General features: G+C 37.5%; 1 protein-coding gene and 1 long non-coding RNA gene across 4 annotated transcripts; both read right to left on the bottom strand.

The window, feature by feature from the left end:
• Positions 1 to 5,822: 5,822 nt before the first annotated feature.
• On the bottom strand, positions 5,823 to 7,929 carry LOC111318991 (uncharacterized). The gene is made up of 2 exons (XR_016001102.1): positions 7,801 to 7,929; positions 5,823 to 7,307 (listed from the first exon to the last, which is right to left on the bottom strand). It is a non-coding gene; the product is annotated as an uncharacterized LOC111318991 (long non-coding RNA).
• Positions 5,823 to 17,704, bottom strand: LOC111319294 (uncharacterized). Of its 3 annotated transcripts, XM_088759797.1 has the most exons (9): positions 17,145 to 17,704; positions 16,218 to 16,447; positions 15,174 to 15,297; positions 14,190 to 14,620; positions 13,211 to 13,383; positions 11,753 to 11,790; positions 11,270 to 11,392; positions 9,959 to 10,551; positions 5,823 to 7,760 (listed from the first exon to the last, which is right to left on the bottom strand). In XM_088759797.1, exons 1-9 carry the CDS (start codon positions 17,446 to 17,448, stop codon positions 7,704 to 7,706), a joined length of 2,073 nt encoding a protein of 690 aa, XP_088615923.1. In that variant the 5' UTR covers positions 17,449 to 17,704; the 3' UTR covers positions 5,823 to 7,703. The 3 variants fall into 3 exon arrangements, with proteins under 3 accessions (XP_088615923.1, XP_088615922.1, XP_022777831.1); XM_088759796.1 differs by having other exon boundaries at positions 5,823 to 10,539; positions 17,145 to 17,702; XM_022922096.2 differs by having other exon boundaries at positions 5,823 to 10,551; positions 17,145 to 17,701.
• Between the last annotated feature and the right edge of the window lie 3,041 nt (positions 17,705 to 20,745).

Raw genomic sequence — 20,745 nt, 5'->3', positions numbered from 1 at the left:
GATTCAGGTAAGCGAACAGACTATAAAAACTGACTTCTCTCTCTTAATGATTCCTCTGAAAACTGGTGTAAAACATGATAAGTTAACACTTTTAATCACTGTACGAAATCGATGTCAATCACGAGTCTTGTAATTGAATATATCTGTCATCAAAGGCGACGCCTGTTTGCTTCTAACGATGGCTAAACGAAACAGCAAGCGTCCTGGAAGTGAACGGTGAGTGATTGCTTGCCCTTCTGAGCAAACAGCACCCTTTGGAGATGGGAGTGGGACTATGTCACGATGAAAGGTGTATCCCAGCCCTCCTTGTATTACTGAGTCACACACTGATGCAAAAAGATCTATTGAATACATTGGTAAGAAGGAAATAAAAAATGGAAAGATTTCATCGATACTAAAATAGTATAAAAAAGGAAAAATGAAGGACAAGAAGAAAGTTCTGGCCTCCAGCTATTGCAGTAAACATAATCTCGTCCAAATTGCAATTCAGTCAGCAAAAACCTTCTCTAAAACTTTTGTATATTTACTCAGGAAAGATTGGTCGGAGCAATTTAATTCTAAGAATACCAGTGCGGATCTGCTAAAAAAGAAATCCCAAGTTTAAAAAGATCGCTGCGACTGGCAAAAATTGTGAAGTCTAGATCTGTAGCGGGGTTGAGAGCAAATGTGGCCAAAAATCGAACATTTTCAAAATATGGTGGCAACAGCCAAACTAGATTCGGCTCATATTCTTCAGTTAGGTAGGCCTTATGGTGAAACAAAGCACTGCGTACTTCGTTTGGCTGAATATCGCGTATCAATTTATTTTCGAGAAAATCGATAATAATTGAATTTCGCCGAAATGCCGCTTTTGAAGCTCAAAATTTCAGACAAATCTCGAAGTGTCGCGCCACGAATTGAAAACACTTGGACCAATAAAACGTACCAAATCTTGAAAAACAACATCAATACATGTGTTGACGACAATTTGAGCAATTCTTGATCGTTAATTTGCACAATCTAGTTGAATTTACCCGACCTTCTTCTAAAAAGATTAAAAATAGGTCAAAACTAACCCGTTATTCAACGGGTGATCCTAAAAGTTAGAACGGTGGAACGGCGGAATGGCAAAAAATGACCACAAATCCTAAAACACAAAACGGCGGAAATTTACCCCAAATCCTTAAACAAGGAACGACGGAAAATGATCCCAAATCCTAAAACACGGAACGGATGTCAGGGCATGTTGCACGAATTTTGTATAAAACACTCAAGCGCTTGACTCATTCACTCGATAACGCGCGTGACTAAGATTAAGTGTTGTTAAAGTGCACCTAAACCCAAAATTTTTTTTTTCGCTTAGCGAAATAAGCTTATTTTTCGGAGTATTTCTGTGCAAATTTTTTTTAATTTGCTCAAATCTTTAATTTTCTATGCCCAGTCAAAATACGGAAAATCGGCCGCCATCTTGCCCCACGACCGAGTTTAAAGAAGAATGGCTCTAGCGGGTAATGTGACGTCAAATCGAGAACACGAAAGTCTGCATCTCACACATTTTCACTTGTTTGGGAAGATTGTCGTCGATATTGTCCGAAATATGCCGACTAGGTGTGTTGTATGAAGAATGTATGAAGCGCGATACCCTCTTGCAAATTTCGCACGTTGCTACATCCTTCTACAACACACTTAGTCGGCATATTTTCGGACAATAGTCCTTTTTACAGTTCCCGGCGCCATATTGAATGTGTAACCGCGCAAACATGATAGCGAGGTTAGTTGCGTTGCGAGTTCTAGTGAGAGTTTAGTGAAATGTGGTTTTGCACTGTCCTTTTCATCGAGATATTTCGACAATGAACGATACTTTCCCTACGCAGGATATTCCTCCTTCTTCTTCGAAAGGAAGAGGAAGACACTGTGCCGCTTTTTGGTTGTGCTAATAGCTATTACGACACAGCAGGCAATTCAACAGGTCTGCATTTCTTCTAGTTTCCGAATGACTTCCAGCAGGAGTCAGATGGTGCAATCTCCTGAATCGCCAGCATGGAAAGGACGGATTCTTCATCACAAAATCAATTTTTTTTGTGTTCAGAACATTTCAAAAAAGAAGACATGCGAAAAAACGTGGGCAGGTCGCTGGAAATTGGTGAAAGGTTTATAGTGTTTGTACGGTTGTTTTGTTGCTTGGATACCGAAAGAAAATGCCTGCTTTGATTTTCGGTATTGAAGTGTTTATGCTGGGATTTTTGTTTTGGGGGGGGGGATTTTTTTCTCCTCATTAAAAAGGTGATATTTATATTTCTTTGTGTACTGTGGTCTTATACGATATCTGTGAACTGAATGTAAAATTATAAAATTGTAATGTAGAATTAAAATGTAAAATTTTAAACTTATAAAATGATGAGTTTAATTATTATATATATGGGCAGAACCATCTCGATTTAACTGGTCAGTACCGAAAAATCTATGGAAAATGCCTGCTAAAAGGGTCCCGGTAGCAACTGTGAAAACTGAAGGAGAGTCATTTGAAGTTGAACAGGAATTATTTCAACAAGAAGTTGAAGCACCTGTGTCAACTGTCAATGCTGCTTCACCTTCACCAGCTCAAATTTAATACTCAAATTGATTTAGGTGTAATCTTTCCTTACATTAAGAAATATTAATATTAATGTTGTTAGTACTCAGGGAAAAAAGATGATGTTGGGCTTGTAAAATCAAGATAAGGTACCATTGTACATTGTGTAAATAAGAGAAGTGATTGGCATGACAATAAAATGCGAGTTAAACTATGTTTTATGGGAAGGAGCTTCAAAATTCTATTCTTCAAACATAACATTTCGAAGAGCCTATTGACAATAATTAACATTATTATTCACAGAAGAAAAAATAAACAGTTCTGTACTGTCTAAAATAATCCTAGTTGTTGCATATTGAGCAAACTCTTGCAGCATATTCTTGTAAACAAGTTCTTGTGCTGGAGATGGGAAAGGTTCTTTCGGTTCCACATAGTTAAGATTAATCCATGTAATGCAGATTCTGGACACCAGGCTCTTGCTGATTCCAAATCTATCAGCAAGATCTTGTACAAATAACCCAGCCTTTAGTCTCATAAGTATGAGTAAAAATTCATCCAAGAATGACAGTTTCTTGAAGGCCCCGGCTTACCTCTGTTATCATCTGTTTGGTATGCTGACTCTCTTTCGACAATTTCTCTCCTTTCCAGTACTGCATCTTTGCCAGCATCGGTTCAATAAAATTATAGAAGCTTATGAGTGCTCCATAGTTTGGGAATCCAGTTTAAAATAGAACCGCAGACTCATCATCTTTAATTTTGTCAATTGAAAATTGGCACGCCAATAAATATCCCCCTCGTTTTCAACTTCACTTAGTTTTTCTTTCAAGTCAGCTAATTGTACTTGCAGTAGCTCTATTTTCCGTTGCAGCTTAAGAACATCTGATTGTTGCAGGGCTGGTGAAGATGAAGCAGCATTGACAGTTGACACAGCTGCTTCAACTTCTTGGTGAAATGATTCCTGTTCAAATTCAAATGACTCTTCTTGAGTTGTCACAGTTGCTACAGGGACCCTTTAAGCAAGCATTTTCCGTGGTTTTTTCGGTACTGACTAGTTTAATCGAGATGGTTCTGCCCATATATATAATAATAAACTCATGATTTTATTAAATTTTTAATTTTACATTTTAATTTTACATTATAATTTTATAATTTTACATTCAGTTCACAGATATCGTATAAGACCACAGTGCACAAAGAGATATAAATGTCACTTTTTAATAAGAAGAAAAAAATCCCAGCATAAACACTACAATACCGAAAATCAAAGCTCCATTTTCTTTTGGTATCCAAGCAACAAAACAACCGTACAAACATTATAAACCTTTCACCAATTTCCAGCGACCTGCCCACGTTTTTTCGCATGTCTTCTGTTTTGAAATGTTCTGAGCACAAAGAAGTTGATTTTGTGATGAAGAATCCGTCCTTTCCATGCTGGCGCTTCAGGAGATTGCACCATCTGATTCGCTGCTGGACGTCATTCGGAAACGAGAAGAAATGCAGACCTGTTGGATTGCCTGTTGTGTCATAATAGCTATTAGCACAAACAAAAAGCGGCACAGTGTCTTCCTCTTCTTTTCGAAGAAGAAGGAGGAATATCCTGCGTAGGGAAAGTATCGTTCATTGTCGAAATATCTCGATGAAAAGGACAGAGCACCATCACATTTCACTAAACTCTCACTAGAACTCGCAACGCGACTCAACACTAACCTCGCTATCATGTTTGCGCGGTTACACATCCAATATGGCGCCGGGAACTGTAAAAAGGGCTATTATCGACTACAACCTTCCCAAACAAGTGAAAATGTGTGAAATGCAAACTTTCGTGTTCTCGATTTGACGTCACATAACCCACTAGAGCCATTCCTCTTTAAACTCGGTCGTGGGGCAAGATGGCGGCCGATTTTCCGTATTTTGACTGGGCATAGAAAATTGAAGATTTGAGCAAATAAAAAAATTTTTGCGCAGAAATACTCAAAAAAATAAGCTTACTTCGTTAAGCGAAAAAAAATTTTTGGGTGTAGGTGCACTTTAACTTTTTTTTTGTTGTACTGAGTGGTATGAATAATAATGAACCATAATGCATGAAAGATAGCCGCGTTTTCACGTTGTAAACCTGTTTAGTTACTTTTGTTATGCTGAATTTGCCATGAGTTTTAGTTGCGGCGCTTAAAAAGTCACACAGCGGCATGATACCATGACAACTAGTCGTTTATCACTTTTTACACGTGCGTGTGTTTTGACAAGATGGAAGGTAAAAGTGACATGGAACAGTTTATGCAAGAAATTAGAAAATACGATTGTTTTTTCAATCGCTTTAGCAAAGAATTCTCTCTTTCTTAGGACTTTCCGCACCAAGAAGCGACGTTTCTTCTTTGATCTTGCAGCAATTCTCCGTTTAAGTAAAGACAACAGAAGCAGAATGTTAACACCTATTAAAAGTTCAGCGTCCTTTGTGTCAATGTTGGTTGACTGGAGTTACATTGTATTGCCACTGAATGGTAAATCGTGGACTCGGTTGTCACAGATCGCTGCCATCGGCTGCGATCATATGTGAACATGCCTTTCGCGATCTTCGGTAGAGTGGTTTCAGTGATCGTGCGATCGCCTGCGATCGTCTGCGATTATATGTGAACCAGGCTTAATAGAAATTTTTAGAAAGGGAATATTTTTTAACAATGAAAGTAAGAGCTTTAGACTTAAGATCGCTTTAGTTCCACTGAAACGAGTTCATTTCCGATTAAACCGTGCCGAGAGAACGAAAAGACAAAGCCAGCGAATAGGCCTTCGCCATTAGGGCTGCGCATGAGCTCATTTCTCCAACCGCGAGAATTTCTGAGATTTTGAGCGAGGTTGCGAGAGGTCGGGGAGGGATCCGTCTTGCTTGTTACAGGGGCTACCAAAAGCAAAATGGGCGAAAGGGCCAACAGGCCAAGGGATTGGATAGGGAGGTAGAAGTAGAAAGGGCACAGGTAGCAGCGGAAGAGAGGGCGAATACAGAGGTTTATATCATTGGCGAAATTTGATGTACTTAATGAATGAGCAAGAGTAGCACTCAGGCCAATATTTGGCTCGAGCTCATGACGTGCGGACCGAGCGCAGCGATATCTGTGCATCGTGAACGAGAGCCAAATGTTTTCCTGTCCGGCGCGACCTAAGTCAGTCAATAAAACATCTAATCACACCACTGACTAAGTTTTGAATTATTCGAAAACTTTCTTTTAACCTATTTAGACGCGATAGACTGGCGCTCACGAGAAAATGATAAAAAAGATTCTAAAATAAAAATGCTTTCGTTTATTTGTCGAGTCAGAACAAGAAACTCACAATTCATTGAAAACGTGACTTATTTTCTTATCTTTGCTCACTGTGGTCGCTCATTTTTTGCAACTAAAGTGAACAATGTTTCATTAAATCAAAATATCATGCTCTTTAGATAAGATTTAATACACTTTACGTTCTTTCTCGTTTCCCTTAAGAATCATTGCTCTTTTCGTCAATTTTCTGAACATTCTACAAACTCTACCGTCATTTTTCATTCTGGAAATTTCCTGAAAATTAGTTTAAAATTTCAGTGTTTTTAACAAACCTTTTTTCCCGTTATATTCTCTTGATAAAATTCTCTTGTCAACACATCTTCAATGCAGCAACGTAAGTTACATTCAAGTTGATTTAAGTTATTTTTATCTACTAAACGTAGCTCAAAAGTTCTTTGTCTGAGAAATTCGTATAGGCTACGAATCCCATAATTATTCTACGATACAAAGGTACTTTTTATCTACGATTTGTAGCATAAAAGTTCTTTGAGAAATCCTTATGTGCTACAAATCCTATACTTTACAAAATAAAAGTATTCTTTTTATCCACAATTTGTCGCATAAAAGTTCTTTAAAAAGTTCTTATGTGCTGCGGACCCTATATCATGCAAAACAAATCGTGTTTCCTATCTACAATTCGTAGCACAAAAGTCCTTTGAGAAATTCTTATGAGCAACAAATGCTATATTTTACAATACAAAAAATAAGTATAAAATAAGTACCACAGTGAAATATATAAACCCACTAAAAAGGGTAAAACACTTTTGGGAATAAACAAAAATTCTCTCAGGTTAATTTTTTAAGTACAAATTCAAAGTACTGTAATGTTTATGAATTCTGCACGACAGTGCATCTTTGAAATTATTGTTATGAGAAAAAAATTGACACTGCAAGTAACAAGAATCGTGCCAAAGTGTAGAAAACAAAAATACGTGTAAAAACAATTTTCAAATGTTGCTATCTTGAACTGGTTTTTATCACAACTCTGAAAAAATATAAAAGTCAGAGTTTTCTTTTTCATAGATAACTCTTAGGTCCCAAACAGCACTTGATTCAAATCAAATTTTGACCGAATATTGCTTCTTTGTCTTCATCTAAAGACCCAGGTCATTAGTACAATTTAGTTCCCTCTTTTGTTAAGGCGCTCGTACAAATTTTGCCTACCAGACCCCTCAAGCGGCTCATAACCAGATTCTGTTTGAGATCCAAGGGTGTGCACTGACCCATATGGTGTGCCCATCTTCAGGGTCTGCACATTTTGGTAATTTGGTGCTGCAACTGGTGTCTGCACGTTTTGGCAATCTGGTACTGTAACTGGTGCGGGCACATTTTGGTAAACTGTGCAGCTGCAACCGGTGTGTTCATGTTTACACATTGATAAAGATGGCAGTAACCAGAGTTGTCTTCAGAGGTACTGCGCATAGCTCCACCATTACTTTGTCCTAGAGATGAAATGAAAAAATTCATTTCAAGTAATTTAAAGTTTTCCCTCAAAAAATGAACATTATTGATAAAGTAAACAAAAAATGATTCATTGAATCTTTCTTGGGAAGTTCTACAGCTGATAATAATCTGCCGGTATTTTTTAGGCCATACAGAATATTTCCTTTTCCTACTTCATCCATGGAATTCAGCATTAACCTACTAGTTCAAAACACTGCTAGAGGACTTGTGGCTCGTTAACGTGATCACAGTGATGGCGATAGGTAACTGGGAGTGATCACTTGTTTTTTGAGATATCAGTGAAAAACCACAGTAACTGATTTTTCCTAGCTAGAGTTTATCACAGCAGCTCAAAGGGCAAATGATCCTGCTGAAAAGAGTAATCCCGCCCCCAATCACAGGTGTGTTTTATAATCACATTGTGAACACGAAATGTTTTGGATGGAGACCACCTGAAAAAAATTGAGTAACGGTTATTCTTTACTAACTCACCGTTATTGTTAACAAGTCCTTGGTATGTCGATTGACTGTCTTGTTCACCGGAGGTTGACCCGCCCCCCATTGGTCTTTCCCTTTGTATTTGATCGTAAATCTGAGTGTTCCTAATTATAACTATATAAAAAAATTTGGGTTTTGGAATCTTGCTGTTGCTAAAAAAAATAGGCGGTCTGACACTGCATATAGCTAACGATATTAATAGCACATTTTTTATAACATTAAACAGAAATTGAGGCTGTATAATGACGGAAAAAGGGAGTGTGCAGAAGATTTATATTCACACGCAAAAGAGAAAACTTTCCGCATCCCACATATTTATGAATACCCTGTTACACAAGAGAATGATGAGCCAAGAACATAGTGACCAATTGACATTCAACCAATAAAAGAATGGTAACAGTTGATTATATCAACAATGATTATAATGATAACAAAAGTAATATGGTAACAATTTAATGGAGTTAGCTTAACAGATCGATCCCCTATCCTCTAAACTCCAGTAATGATTAAAGGGTTTTTATTGTTTTGGTATCTCTTTAATCTGTAAAAAAGTATTCTCAAAAACAAATTTGATTCTGACGCCTCTTCACCCTAAAATCGAGCTTTAAAGTTCCCGCTTCGGCCACGCCCAATGAAGTTGACCGCCTAAGGGAAGATTGGTGATGAGTGACGTCACTCCAGGAGCATCTCGAGCGTCGTGTGGTTACTTTGCTTGACAAACGTAGTACTTTTACAACACATCTAACGGGCATATTTATGTCGCCGAAAACTCTTCATCTTACTGAAAAAAAAAACAGTGAAATGAACCACTGGCGGGATTTGACGCGTTCCTGATTTGACGTTACGACCCATTCTGAACCCAATCTCTTTTTTGCCCTGACTCACGGTCACCTTCAATGGGTGTGGCCAAAGCGGGAAGTTTGAAGCTCGATTTCAGGGCGAAGACTCGTCAGAATCCAATTTATATTTAAGAATACTTCTTTACATGTTAAATACATACCAAAACTATAAAAACCCTGTTGGCCGTATAGACACTTTAAAGTGCACCTACAACCTTCACTTGTTTGGGAAGGTTGTAGTCGATAATTGTCCGAAAATATGCCGACTAAGTGTGTTGTAGAAGGATGTAGCAACGTGCCAAATTTGCAAGAGGGTATCGCGCTTCATACATTCTTCATACAACACACCTAGTCGGCATATTTCGGACAATATCGACGACAATCTTCCCAAACAAGTGAAAATGTGTGAGATACAGACTTTCGTGTTCTCGATTTGACGTCACGTTACCCGCTAGAGCCATTCTTCTTTAAACTCGGTCGTGGGGCAAGATGGCGGCCGATTTTCCGTATTTTGACTCGGCATAGAAAATTAAAGATTTGAGCAAATTAAAAAATTTTTGCGCAGAAATACTCCGAAAAATAAGCTTATTTCGTTAAGCGAAAAAAAAGACTTTGGGTTTAGGTGCACTTTAAGCTATGCTTCTTTTAATTTTGTCAGTAAATGAATTTCTCATTATTTTATTGCCATTCTATTGTTGCGAGACTTTAGTTTCATACTACAAAGCATTCCGCGTTTTAAGATAAGCTGTCATTCTGCGTCTTAGGATATTTCGTCACTCCGTGTATTAGGATATTCCGTCATTCGACAATTCGCCGTCCCATTAGTCCATTCAATGGAGTCAGCCTGTAAACTGAAGGTATTAATTGCCTCATGTGATATTACATATCATGCAATTGCACACTGTCAGAAAGGGATACAAATTGTTATTACAAGACTATTGGAGAAAATTGAGTATTACTGCTTTCCTATTGCCTTTGTTAACTAATTGCTAACGTACATATCAATGAAAATTGAGGGTCGATATTAACTTTTCCATGGAAAGCTCTTGGGGTCTCAACAGCAACCAACTTCTGTGAACCTCATTCTCAACCCAAAGCTCATGTCCTAAGTACAATTATTTCCCGCTTTTCTGAAGGGGCTCATACACATCTTGCCTATCAGACCCTTCTAGAGGCTCATAAAAAGATTCTCTCTGAGACCCAGGGCTATGCACCACTGCATTTGGTACACCAAACTCGAGGGTCTGCTCATAGGCTGGATTGTCACGACCAGACAGGGGTCTGTTTGGAAAAGCATATTCTGCACCACTCACATTTGCTCCACCTGAATCTGCCCCATCAAGAACATTATACAGGGGCTCACTGACTGCACCATCATGGGGGGCCTCCTGTCTGGAATGGGCACTTCCTGTATCTGCACTTTCAAGTACATTATATAGTGGTTCCTGATGTTCTTGTTTTGATTTAGGCTCCTCTAGAACATTATACAGTGGATCCTGTTGAACACTGACATCTGGGTCCTCGTATGTCTGTCCTGCTTCAGGCCCATTCAGCATATTGTAAACAGGGTCCTGAATGTTCCCTGGAGTATCATGTCCAGGATCTGGCCCTTCCAGCACATTATATAATGCCTCTGACATATCTCCTTGTTTGATGTCAGACTCTTCAAGGACACTGTAAACAGGGTCTGGCTGTACACTCGGTTTTTCAGGTTTTTTTGCATTGCTTAGTTTGTTTTTAGGTACTAGTTTCTTGGTGGATGGCTGATTGTTCTGTAGACTCTGGTAAACTGGTGATGTTGCTGCTGGTGTGTTCTTGTTCAGACTTTGGTAAACAGATGAGTTGTCATAATTTTCAGCTAGAGAACTGTACACAGCTCTATCATTTTCATGTCCTAATGTAGAAACTGGAAAAATATCAATATATATATAAACGTAAAAAACCTTATCCTTGAATCGGAGAGTGCTCTACAATCAACTTTTTATATATATATATATATATAACTGCAGAAAGTGCACACTGTTTCGACCTATGTGGGTCTCATCAGTGCAGTGCATACACTGGGCCAAGCTCTGGAATAAACCATTGCCTGGGCGCTACACTTGTGGGACCAAGTATTGTTCCGAATAGATTCTACTGTTGTTTACTAGTCACTGCGGAGATCATATTAAATTTAGAGGCTGCTGGTATGTGGTATAACTGCAATATAAACCAAGCATGAGGTCAAAATAGCTGCATACTGGCCAAGTTACTTTTTCCTCTTCCTTTTTTTGCAATTCCAAACATTACAAACTTGGTAAGTTGGCTCCACAACTTTTTTGTTGTTGCACAGAATCAAAGCAAGAACTCTTGAACAGACAGGATGAGCTCATCTTGCCTACTTAGATAGCCAACCAGAACACAGGATTCAATTAAGAATACAACTTAATGTAACACATGTATTAAACGATAAAATATTATTATTTCTTGCAAAGAAAGTAATTATTACATTAATGACAATAACTAATATTTATAATAATACAGAAATACTTAAGTTATAATTTACTATTAATCATTATTATTTCATATTATTAACCCATTTCTCTATAGCCATTAACTTTCCACATTATTGCTGACAAACTTACCCCTGTTGTCAACAAGTTCCAGGTAAGTTGGTTGACTATCTTGTTCATTGAAAGTTTTGGCTTTCTCTCTAGGCCTTTCAATTTTAATATCATCCTGAGGTTTCTCATACACTGGGTTCTTAACTAGGAAAAACATTTAACAAAAGTATTTGCAAACTTTTATTTCCACAACAAATTTTAAGTTTTTCTTATCATAAATTGTGAAAGAACATTGATTTGGTTTTATAGGTTCTAATAGACATGAAAAAAGTCAGTGTGTCATCATCATGCAACTTGAGTCCTGACAGTTCTTCAGATAGAACCATCATGCAATTTCAGGCTAATTAATGTGGTTGTAAACATAGCAACAGTCACCTTTGAAATCATACTCTCGTTTCTCTACAACTTGTCAGGTTGGGTCCAATAGACTTGCAACAGTGAACCAGTCTTAACCATTAACTTTACCCTGACTAACAAAATACAAATCCCTATATAATTATGTACCTCCTACATGTAGTTTTGCTTTCTTTTCCATGCTATCCCTGCAAAACAAATCCAGATTACTACTCAACACTATGATCATTTAGATATCACAAGTCCATAAGTCTATAAGTCTATAAGTAAGCTCTCTTTGGTTCACTCCATTATTCACAGTATAAATAAATTCACAATGACTTCTCTATCTCATACAATATATAAAAAATGCCAAAGATTATGAAAGAGGTCCATTTGAAAGCAAATTTTAATTTCAATTTGTGATTTCTCTACATTCTTTTGCTATCTTCAACTAACAAAATACAAAATGTAATGTTGCTGTGAATGGCATAATAAAGTACACTGTCCGAGAGCTTAGGACTGATGATTTAAACTTTGTGTTGTATGTTTTGGATATTTATGTTCAGCAAATATATGCATTCTACAACGTTCTTCACTAAAATGTTTCCTTAATTAGCAATTGAATGTTGAATATTGGAGAATGATGCATATCTACATCCTTTGGCTGATATACATCATATCCTAGCTAACAAATACATAATTATCACATTATCCAGGCATGTAAAATTAATATTGATGGTTATAGGTACAAAATTTGTCTCGCCAAAAACTTAGGATTAAGAAAACTGAGATATTTGGTTAAGAGCAGCTACATTTAAATACTAATAGGAAGATTAACATGGCATGCTTGTGACTGAACAATGTAAAAGTACAGTTTATCTGTCACGCCATGAAACTGGTTGCTATACAACATATGTGCATCATAATTCTGTCAGCTTATCCTTATTCATAATTTAGGAGTTTTAGTTGTCTAATAATTCCACCTGTTATCATAATAAAAATTACCCCCAATTAACAAAATTGACTCTACTTTGTAATCCCCAAACTTTGTTAGTGACCTAAAGGCTGTTAGTTTCGAAAGAAACTGTTTGGGGCTGCGTCGGTGGGAGTAACGAAATAATTTGGATATATCAACAAAGTTGTGATGGTAAATTGGCCACTGTAACGATTACAAAAGCTGACGTTTCGAGCGTTAGCCCTTCGTCGGAGCGAATAGAGGAATTGTGAGTTGTGTGTGTTTTTAAAGGCAGAAAATGGAGCTACGTTATTGGTGGGAACATGGCAACGAGAAAAACACGAATAAATTAATGCAATGAAAAGCATTCGTTGATTTAGACTGCCGGTTTGAAAGATGAGCTTTTGTTCAAGATTTTTACGGCTTTCCTTGCTACCTAAGTGCAAGGAAAGACCGCAGATTGCCATATGTTGCTTAGAATGATTAGGTAAATTAAAGTGTCTAGCGACTGTTAGTGACCTGTTTGATTACACAAATTGGACTCCTCTTTGTACTAGATTATATCTAACAATTTATATTGCATTCACTTAATTAGTCATACACTCCTACTGTGGACAAGGCATTCATAGTTGCTGTAAAATTTTAATACTTCCTCTGTTTAAGTAGCTTACCGTAACTTTCTCCTCTTGCAAAATACAATGATCACCCCTATGACAATAATCCCAAAAGCAACAGCACCACAAACTCCCACACCAATTGCTACACCTGTGTTGTTTCCACTTTTTCTTGCCTCTTTGTCTCCTGGACCATCTCTGGCGGGAAGACTTGATTCAGTGGTCGGTAGCTAGGAGTATAAGAAAATAAAATGAAAGTTTTTACCTCAAAGAACTTAACAAAGGGCAAATACATTAATTTGTAATCTCTTAACCCTTGTCATAAATATTTTTAGATTTCTTAAACACATACAAGCATTTTAAGGGGTGAGGAGACCAGTAGGACAGCATATTACTGTACGCCATAAAGGGTACCTCCATTTATTTCCTTCTGAAGAAGGCTGGACACTTAAATCCCTAAATCTGATTGGCTAACAATGAACAATTGCAGCTGTTCCAGCTTTTTACAATAAGGACCATCCTGAATTTTTCCACACCACTCACACCAAAGCAGGAAAAAGCAAACCAACAAAAAAAAGTCAATAAGGTTATTTACTTGTCCAGGATGGTCCGCAAGAGAATGAACTGTGCCGTGCCCTTGGTCTTAAGTACAAGTTTTTTCCATACCAGCCCCCTACCAGGTAAATAACATAATTATATCTGCTTATTAAATAATTACTAACTTCTAGGCATCATTAAAAAAGCTGCATGGTGTAAGAAACGGCAAATAGAGGTTTAAACGGTTTTATTAAAAAAATCACACTGCGCCAGGACGACCGAACTACGTGCTGCTCCTCGAATGACACAAGGTCCCCGCACATGCCCGGACAAAGACGCATACAAAAGCTGATTGACAGAATCACAATAGAGCATTATAAAAAAGTCACGCAACTTGTCACACATGGTTTTATTGTTTCATTGATAATGGCAACCATGCACCCCCTGAACATTTACACTAACAGAACCTATACAACTGTCTCGCATACAAAAAACCCACCTCTGATGGTTCACTATTATTTGGTTCCCCTGTGCTAACTGAAGATTTTGAGATCCCTGTGTTTGTTACTTGATTAGAAATTTCCTCTGAATTGAATGGTGAGAAGCTTTCCAGTTTTGCTGTTGATTTCGATGGCAGAATTGGTCCAGAGGAACATAAAGCCTGCCTCCTTTGAAGTGAACTGGTTTCCATGTGTGTTGGTACAAATGTTGAAACTTTGTGTGAGTGCTTTGTTGGACTTCTTGTCATTGAATCCCATGACGGAGAAGGTAATGGAAAGGACGTTGGTTGCAGTGATAATGACAAGGAGAATGTTTGCTTTGATTGTGATGATTGTGGTGATCGTGAAAAGGCAGACTTGGATGATGGTTTATTGGGAGAATTCATAGCAGTTGGAACAGATTCTGAACTTGTTGTTGATGGGGCATAATCTATTGAACACAATTCATGCAATTTTCATCTAGCTCTTACACGTGGCTGTTCATTCATAGTACAACTAATGAAATACTGAGGAAAAAAAGTATACATCAAGTATACATACTTAGGTTTTCAAAGCAGAGTGGGGCAATTTGAAATGCTTTGTCATTTAAGAGATGCTAGCAGAAGTGTTGCCATTAAATTATGTACTCAGTTTAGAATTGATTCTACATTATGCAGAGTAACATCAAAAGTATATATATAATAACAATTAGGCTAAGTCAAAGGTTTGATAATTTAGAGCTTTATCACTAATTGGTAACCTGTGGGTAGCCTGTCAGAGGCCTGTTCAGGTTAGGGATACCTGTTGGTTAACAGTCAGCCAAAGGTTTTTCAGGAAGCTCTTCTTCACAATCACCCAGTTTTTAGGAAAATAAGAAATAGTCATCAGATACTGTTAGTAATCACATTGCATATTTGAATAAATACAATTTACAGAGTATTCTAACAATTATAATTACCTAAATTATCTTAAATTAGAAAAAAAGATAATTAACTTTGACTTACAAATAATATTGCCTAATGCTTTGAGAAGATAGCAGCTGTGTTTTCTTTGCATTCCTTGATGGTTTTCACAAGTCAATAAAAGATAGATGATCCTGCCAGACAAATTTTTTCCACTGTCTTGCCACTAAAAAAAGAACTCATCAATCAAAGAGGTGAAGTTCAAAGTTACAACTAATATTTAATATGTGAACACAAAATCATGCAGTAGGTTTCCTGTCTTGGTGACATTAAACTTGGCAAAGTGACAATACCACTGAATGACGCAAGTGTAATAATTCCATTTTGGATGCAAAATGTGAGGTCAGTAAATCACAGGTCTGAAATGTGCTTTAAATTAAATAATTATTCTCCTCCTGTTGACAACTGCTTGTTTTCTGTGTTCTCAATATGCATTTGTACAACAAAGGAATTTTATTTAGTTGTAAGATCCTGGCTATTTTTTTTCCACTTAGAGTAAAATTTTCTGTTTTTTGATAATTTTTTTAAGGCACCTGCTATGAAATAAGATGGAAAGTTGGTTACCAACCATCAGCATGAAGAAATTGTAGTATAAACATGTGTTATAGTAGTAGTAGTAGTAGTAGTCTTTATTTCCTCACAAGATAAAAAATACATATCTTATGTTACAATATTTGAGTAAAAAGTATATATATCTAAATTATAACTCACATAGCTAAATTGTATTTAAAAATTAAGCGATTAATGAAAGAGTTCTTGATTAATGAAAGAGTTCTTGTGTTGAACCTTACTGCCATAAACCAATCTGTTGTGTATTCCGAATAAAAGGCCAGGAACACGGTAACCAGATCAAGATGGCGGAAGAACTGTTTTTAATCCAAAGCAGAAAACCTCGTGTACAATACGAAATATGAAAAACAGGTCTCGTGACACTAGCTTCTATGTAGAACAGGGAAACCAAAAAATAGGAAAAATCTAACACAATCCACTATTTTATACAATCAGTTACAAAGAAAAAGCTATTAAAAAAGATAATATTATCTCAAACAACTTAGAGACCTGACTTGTTAAGTCAAGCAATGTTACCTGAATACTAAATGTCTTCCCAGTACCTCCTTCCTTTATTAGTTGGAAGACGCTGACATTAATTTTTCTCCATCTAACCTGAAAACCAGTGTAATCCAAATAGTAGCCATAGAGTTTGCAAGACTTGCTTGAACTGTAGGATGTTTTCCAGTTTCCTTTCATGTGAAGGTCAACTGGGAAGTTCAAGGGTTCTCCATAAGCTACATTTTCATATCTCTTACTTGGACAATCTAAATGACAAAAATAATAATGCATCACATTACATAATAATAATATTACATCTATATGCAAAAATAACTGCAACTACCATAATGAGGTTAATTGATAGCTTTTTCTTTGCAAACAGTATGCAATTCTTTGTTTCTAAGATTTAAGCTATACACTTTCACCTGTTAAAGTTTGTCATAAAGGTGTGACAAACACCTATTACATCCTATTTAAGTTAAAAGAAACTTTTCGAATTTTTCAGTTGTATAGTCAGTGGTCATATGTCAAAATGCCTATATTGACTGGGTCAGGTCAGGCTGGACAGGAATATACTTGGCTCTTGTTCATGATGCATAGACCTTGCTGAACTTGATCCATGTCATGACCTGGAGCCAAATGTTTTCCTAGCACTCCCCCACTCAGTCAATTAGAACATATTTTAACTGCAGATAAATAAATGAAGTTGAGAGTGCTCATCACAGAAATAATACAACTCTTCAAGATATCGTCAACTCTGGTTGAGAAGAGGATCATGCAAGGTTAATAATAACTGATATGGCGTCTGGATGAAATGTGCACCCAGTTTCAGAGTGCTTCTGGACTGAAGCATGTCAAAATCGCAATAATCCTTCTTCCTAAATTAAAACCCACCCCAACCCTCACCCACGACGAAAACGTAGTAAGGACAGGCTAGGCTTAATTAATTGACTTTGCAATCACCTGTAAAATTTGCTGGCAATGTCTTTCTGCTTATACAAAATCTCAACGACGGAATAAAAGTAGAATTGTCCGACGAACAGGCACAAACACAGGGGCTTTGAAACCATAACGTTGGTTGATGAAATGCATTTAACGAGCTGCAGCTCACACACCGACTACCACTTGTCATGTCTACAACAAAGAGGTCGGGATGGTTGCCTTTCCTCCTCTCCACATAGTAACTCTTGACGTTTGACTCATCAAGACAAGATACGGTGAGACCAAAACCCAGGAGGACCAGGAAAAAAAAACACTTTGGCTTCATCAGGCTGTGAAGAATCTTTCGCTGCGTGTACTGAAGTCGATCAAAGCGCACAGGACGAGCAATCAATCTGCTATCAAGTAGACCCTGCTTCGAACAAAATCACCGTATGCTTGTTTCCTTTAAGAGACCCTTGCTTGATTCTTACATCGACGTTTGCTGACAATTTTAAATCTCTCCAAGAAACTGAAAGCTGATTTTCAAATAACTTCCGCGATTCCACTCATCTTCATCGAAAATAACTTCAGATCACTTGTCCCGTGATGACGTCTGGGAATAAATTCGGTGTTTGATCTCGTCACGCAACGGTCTCTCCTCCATCGTGACGAAACCAAACAACGGCTGCGAATGAGACTTCATTCTCTTTCTGACACACAATTGAAAAGAGTACTCTATAACAAATTGTCGAAACGAATATTTGTCTGTTAAGACCGACAAGAAACCCCAATTACTGAAAAGATCGCACTGGTTCACGAAGCTTGACAAAAACAAGAGGTCCAGATCTTTCCTAAACTAATGCTGGATGTCACTTTATTTCATTTTGATAAAATTTTTTCATTTTTTTGTAGAAGGTTCACATTAAATGAAAGCAGCGCGTCTGGGAACTTACATTCAAAAACCAAGGAATAAAATGACAAGAAATAAAAAAAATTACTGATTGATTGAAGGTCTGCCAGTCAGGACTGTTTCGCGTATTACATGTGTATTAGACTCTTAGACTGGACACATATAAGGTAAATTACCCCATTACAACTGTATATGTAGTTATAAGCAGTTAGCCTCCACTTTAATTTTCTCTGGTGAACGCGTGTTATCCCCTTATTTAACAAGTATCGTTTACTTCCAGTTGAGCTACAAGAATACACTTCCGCATTGAAGGTGCGGAAGTGTATGGACTCTCGACCGCCCCCACCCCCCCCCCCCCTTCCATTACCCTCCTCATATTCACAAGTAGTTTTATAGTGTGACCCTACCTACAGTTCTCCACTTGATTTGTTTTTCAATTAAGAGATTTCGAACAGTGTAGCTGTCGTTCACGGTAAGAAAAAGCGATCCCTTTGTGAGGGAGGACAACAAGAATTAATGTCTAGGTTGTAACGTGCCCGTATATGAAAGTTATGAATTGTGATTCTGTGACCGTGAATCAGTGACTAAATTTAATTTTTTTTTTTCACGAATTTAAAACTATTTAGGATCTGATTCCTATAGAATTTTCTTGTCTCCGCAACATCTTCAACGTAATTAACAACCGTACGATTTTTTTTTTTATTTTCAACTCGTAGCATTGAATTTTTTTAGAAAATTTATCATGCGCTCTGAACTTCGCATTTAACAGTAAAACCGTCAGTTGTTTAAATGCAGCTCATAAGAACTGATCAGAAGGTGAGTTACTTTTTTGTAATAATCAGTAGTTCTCAGTAGTAAAGTGTTCGAGCACAAATTCAAAATAATTTTACGAATTCTTCAAGACATTGTAGTGTACATGTTTTAAACTATTTCTTGATTATGTTACAAAAACATTTCAAATTGTGTGAAAGAAAAATATTTTTCAATAATCCTTTAGTAGATATCCTATAGTAGATGTTTTTATCAAAAATCTAAAACAATTGAAAGTCATAGCTGACTTTTTCAACTATAACTCACGAGTGTGAGAAGAATCCGCAACAGATAAAAAATGTTCATCAGTCGAAATACAGTTAACATGATTGTCTGTAAGCAAGTCACTCATTCACATTATAACAGTGTCCGATAACTGAAAACGCGTTAACGTCTTTTGTGAACGTTCACATCGGTGATCGATCCCTCCTAACAAAGGCTCACAAAGCTACTTCGAACGGGGTAAAGGTAACGAATCTGATCCAACCGACGCGTCGGCCGACACACTACCAACACACCACCGATGCTGTACAAACAGCCGCTGTCGAACCTGGCTTTTCGAACCTGGTTTTTCGAAGGTTCCAACATCCCGCTGAGTACGTGGCTTCTGGAAGTAACATCGCCAGACTGACTAGCCTTTCAAAGCCTACAGTGATCCGTGCGCTGAGCGACTTACGAACGGTATGTTCGACGAAAATTATGAACGCTGACATGAAGATTGGAGGTGTAGGAAAAACGAAAGTGTAGGAAAAGCGAAAGTAAAAGGAAAGGAAAAGCGAAAGTGTAGGAAAAGCGAAAGTACCAGCGAGGCAGAGTCTTTCTATAAGGTCCGGCCAACGTGTCGGCCGACGCGTCGGTTGGATCAGATTCGTTACCTTACCCTCGAACGGGATGTATGTCCACGCTTAAAGAGAGAGATCCCGCCCCAGATAACAGGTATGTTCTGCGATCATGTGTTCCCGAAATGTTTTTTGATTGAGACAACCATCAACAATCTGAGTTATTCCTCAATAATTTGGTTTTATTAACTGACTTAAGAACTAACAAATAGTAAACTTCACAGTGTACACTTAACTATAAGTTATAGATGCATGTGGGAGGTTGCTGAGCACAACTAGTCTCTTGTGGCGATAGCCGAGGAACGACTCTGGCTACTCGCTTTAACTTCTTATTCTTTGACGTAGCATCGATACATTGCGGCAGAAGATTTCCATTTTATTGAACCAAATATCTTCGTATCGTCTCGCGTTATTAGACAAAACAAGCGCGCAAGACAACTGAAGATAAATGTAATCGCGTTTCCTAAAAGCAATCGGTGCAATTTGACCGAAGGTATTTTAATCTAACAACAACAAACATATGAAACATATGTATGAACTGCGGTTATGAGACGTATATGTGAACGATCCTTCGCAGTAAAGCACTATTTGAGCAATAGTGAAAATCAGACCTGAAAAAAATTTCAGGCCTGTACGGGATTCGAACCACTGACCTCTGCGATACTAGTGCAGCGCTCTACCAATTGAGCTAACAAGCCAACTGGGAGCAGGCCATCAAATTAATTCGACATAAACCCGTAGATGATAAATCAAATGTTTTTTCATATGTTTGTTGTTGTTTGATTTTTCATCTACGGGTTTATGTCGAATTAATTTGATGGCCTGCTCCCAGTTGGCTTGTTAGCTCAATTGGTAGAGCGCTGCACTAGTATCGCAGAGGTCAGTGGTTCGAATCCCGTACAGGCCTGAAATTTTTTTCAGGTCTGATTTTCACTATTGCTCAAATAGTGCTTTACTGCGAAGGATCGTTCACATATACGTCTCATAACCGCAGTTCATACATATGTTTCATATGTTTGTTGTTGTTTGATTTATCATCTACGGGTTTATGTCGAATTAATTTGATGGCCTGCTCCCAGTTGGC

This window comes from Stylophora pistillata, chromosome 5, assembly GCF_964205215.1.
Source record: "Stylophora pistillata chromosome 5, jaStyPist1.2, whole genome shotgun sequence".
Taxonomy (NCBI): Eukaryota; Metazoa; Cnidaria; class Anthozoa; order Scleractinia; family Pocilloporidae; genus Stylophora; species Stylophora pistillata.
This window is presented reverse-complemented; position numbering and strand designations above follow the sequence as displayed.

Excerpts from the sequence above, each read along its gene's own strand:
- LOC111319294 (XM_022922096.2), bottom strand. The coding sequence starts at position 17,448 with ATGAAGCCAAAGTGTTTTTTTTTCCTGGTCCTCCTGGGTTTTGGTCTC. Across the intron at positions 15,298-16,217 it reads GGAAGACATTTAGTATTCAG|TGGCAAGACAGTGGAAAAAA; the intron begins GTAACATTGCTT and ends TTCTTTTTTTAG. Across the intron at positions 11,393-11,752 it reads AGCAAAACTACATGTAGGAG|TTAAGAACCCAGTGTATGAG; the intron begins GTACATAATTAT and ends TGTTTTTCCTAG.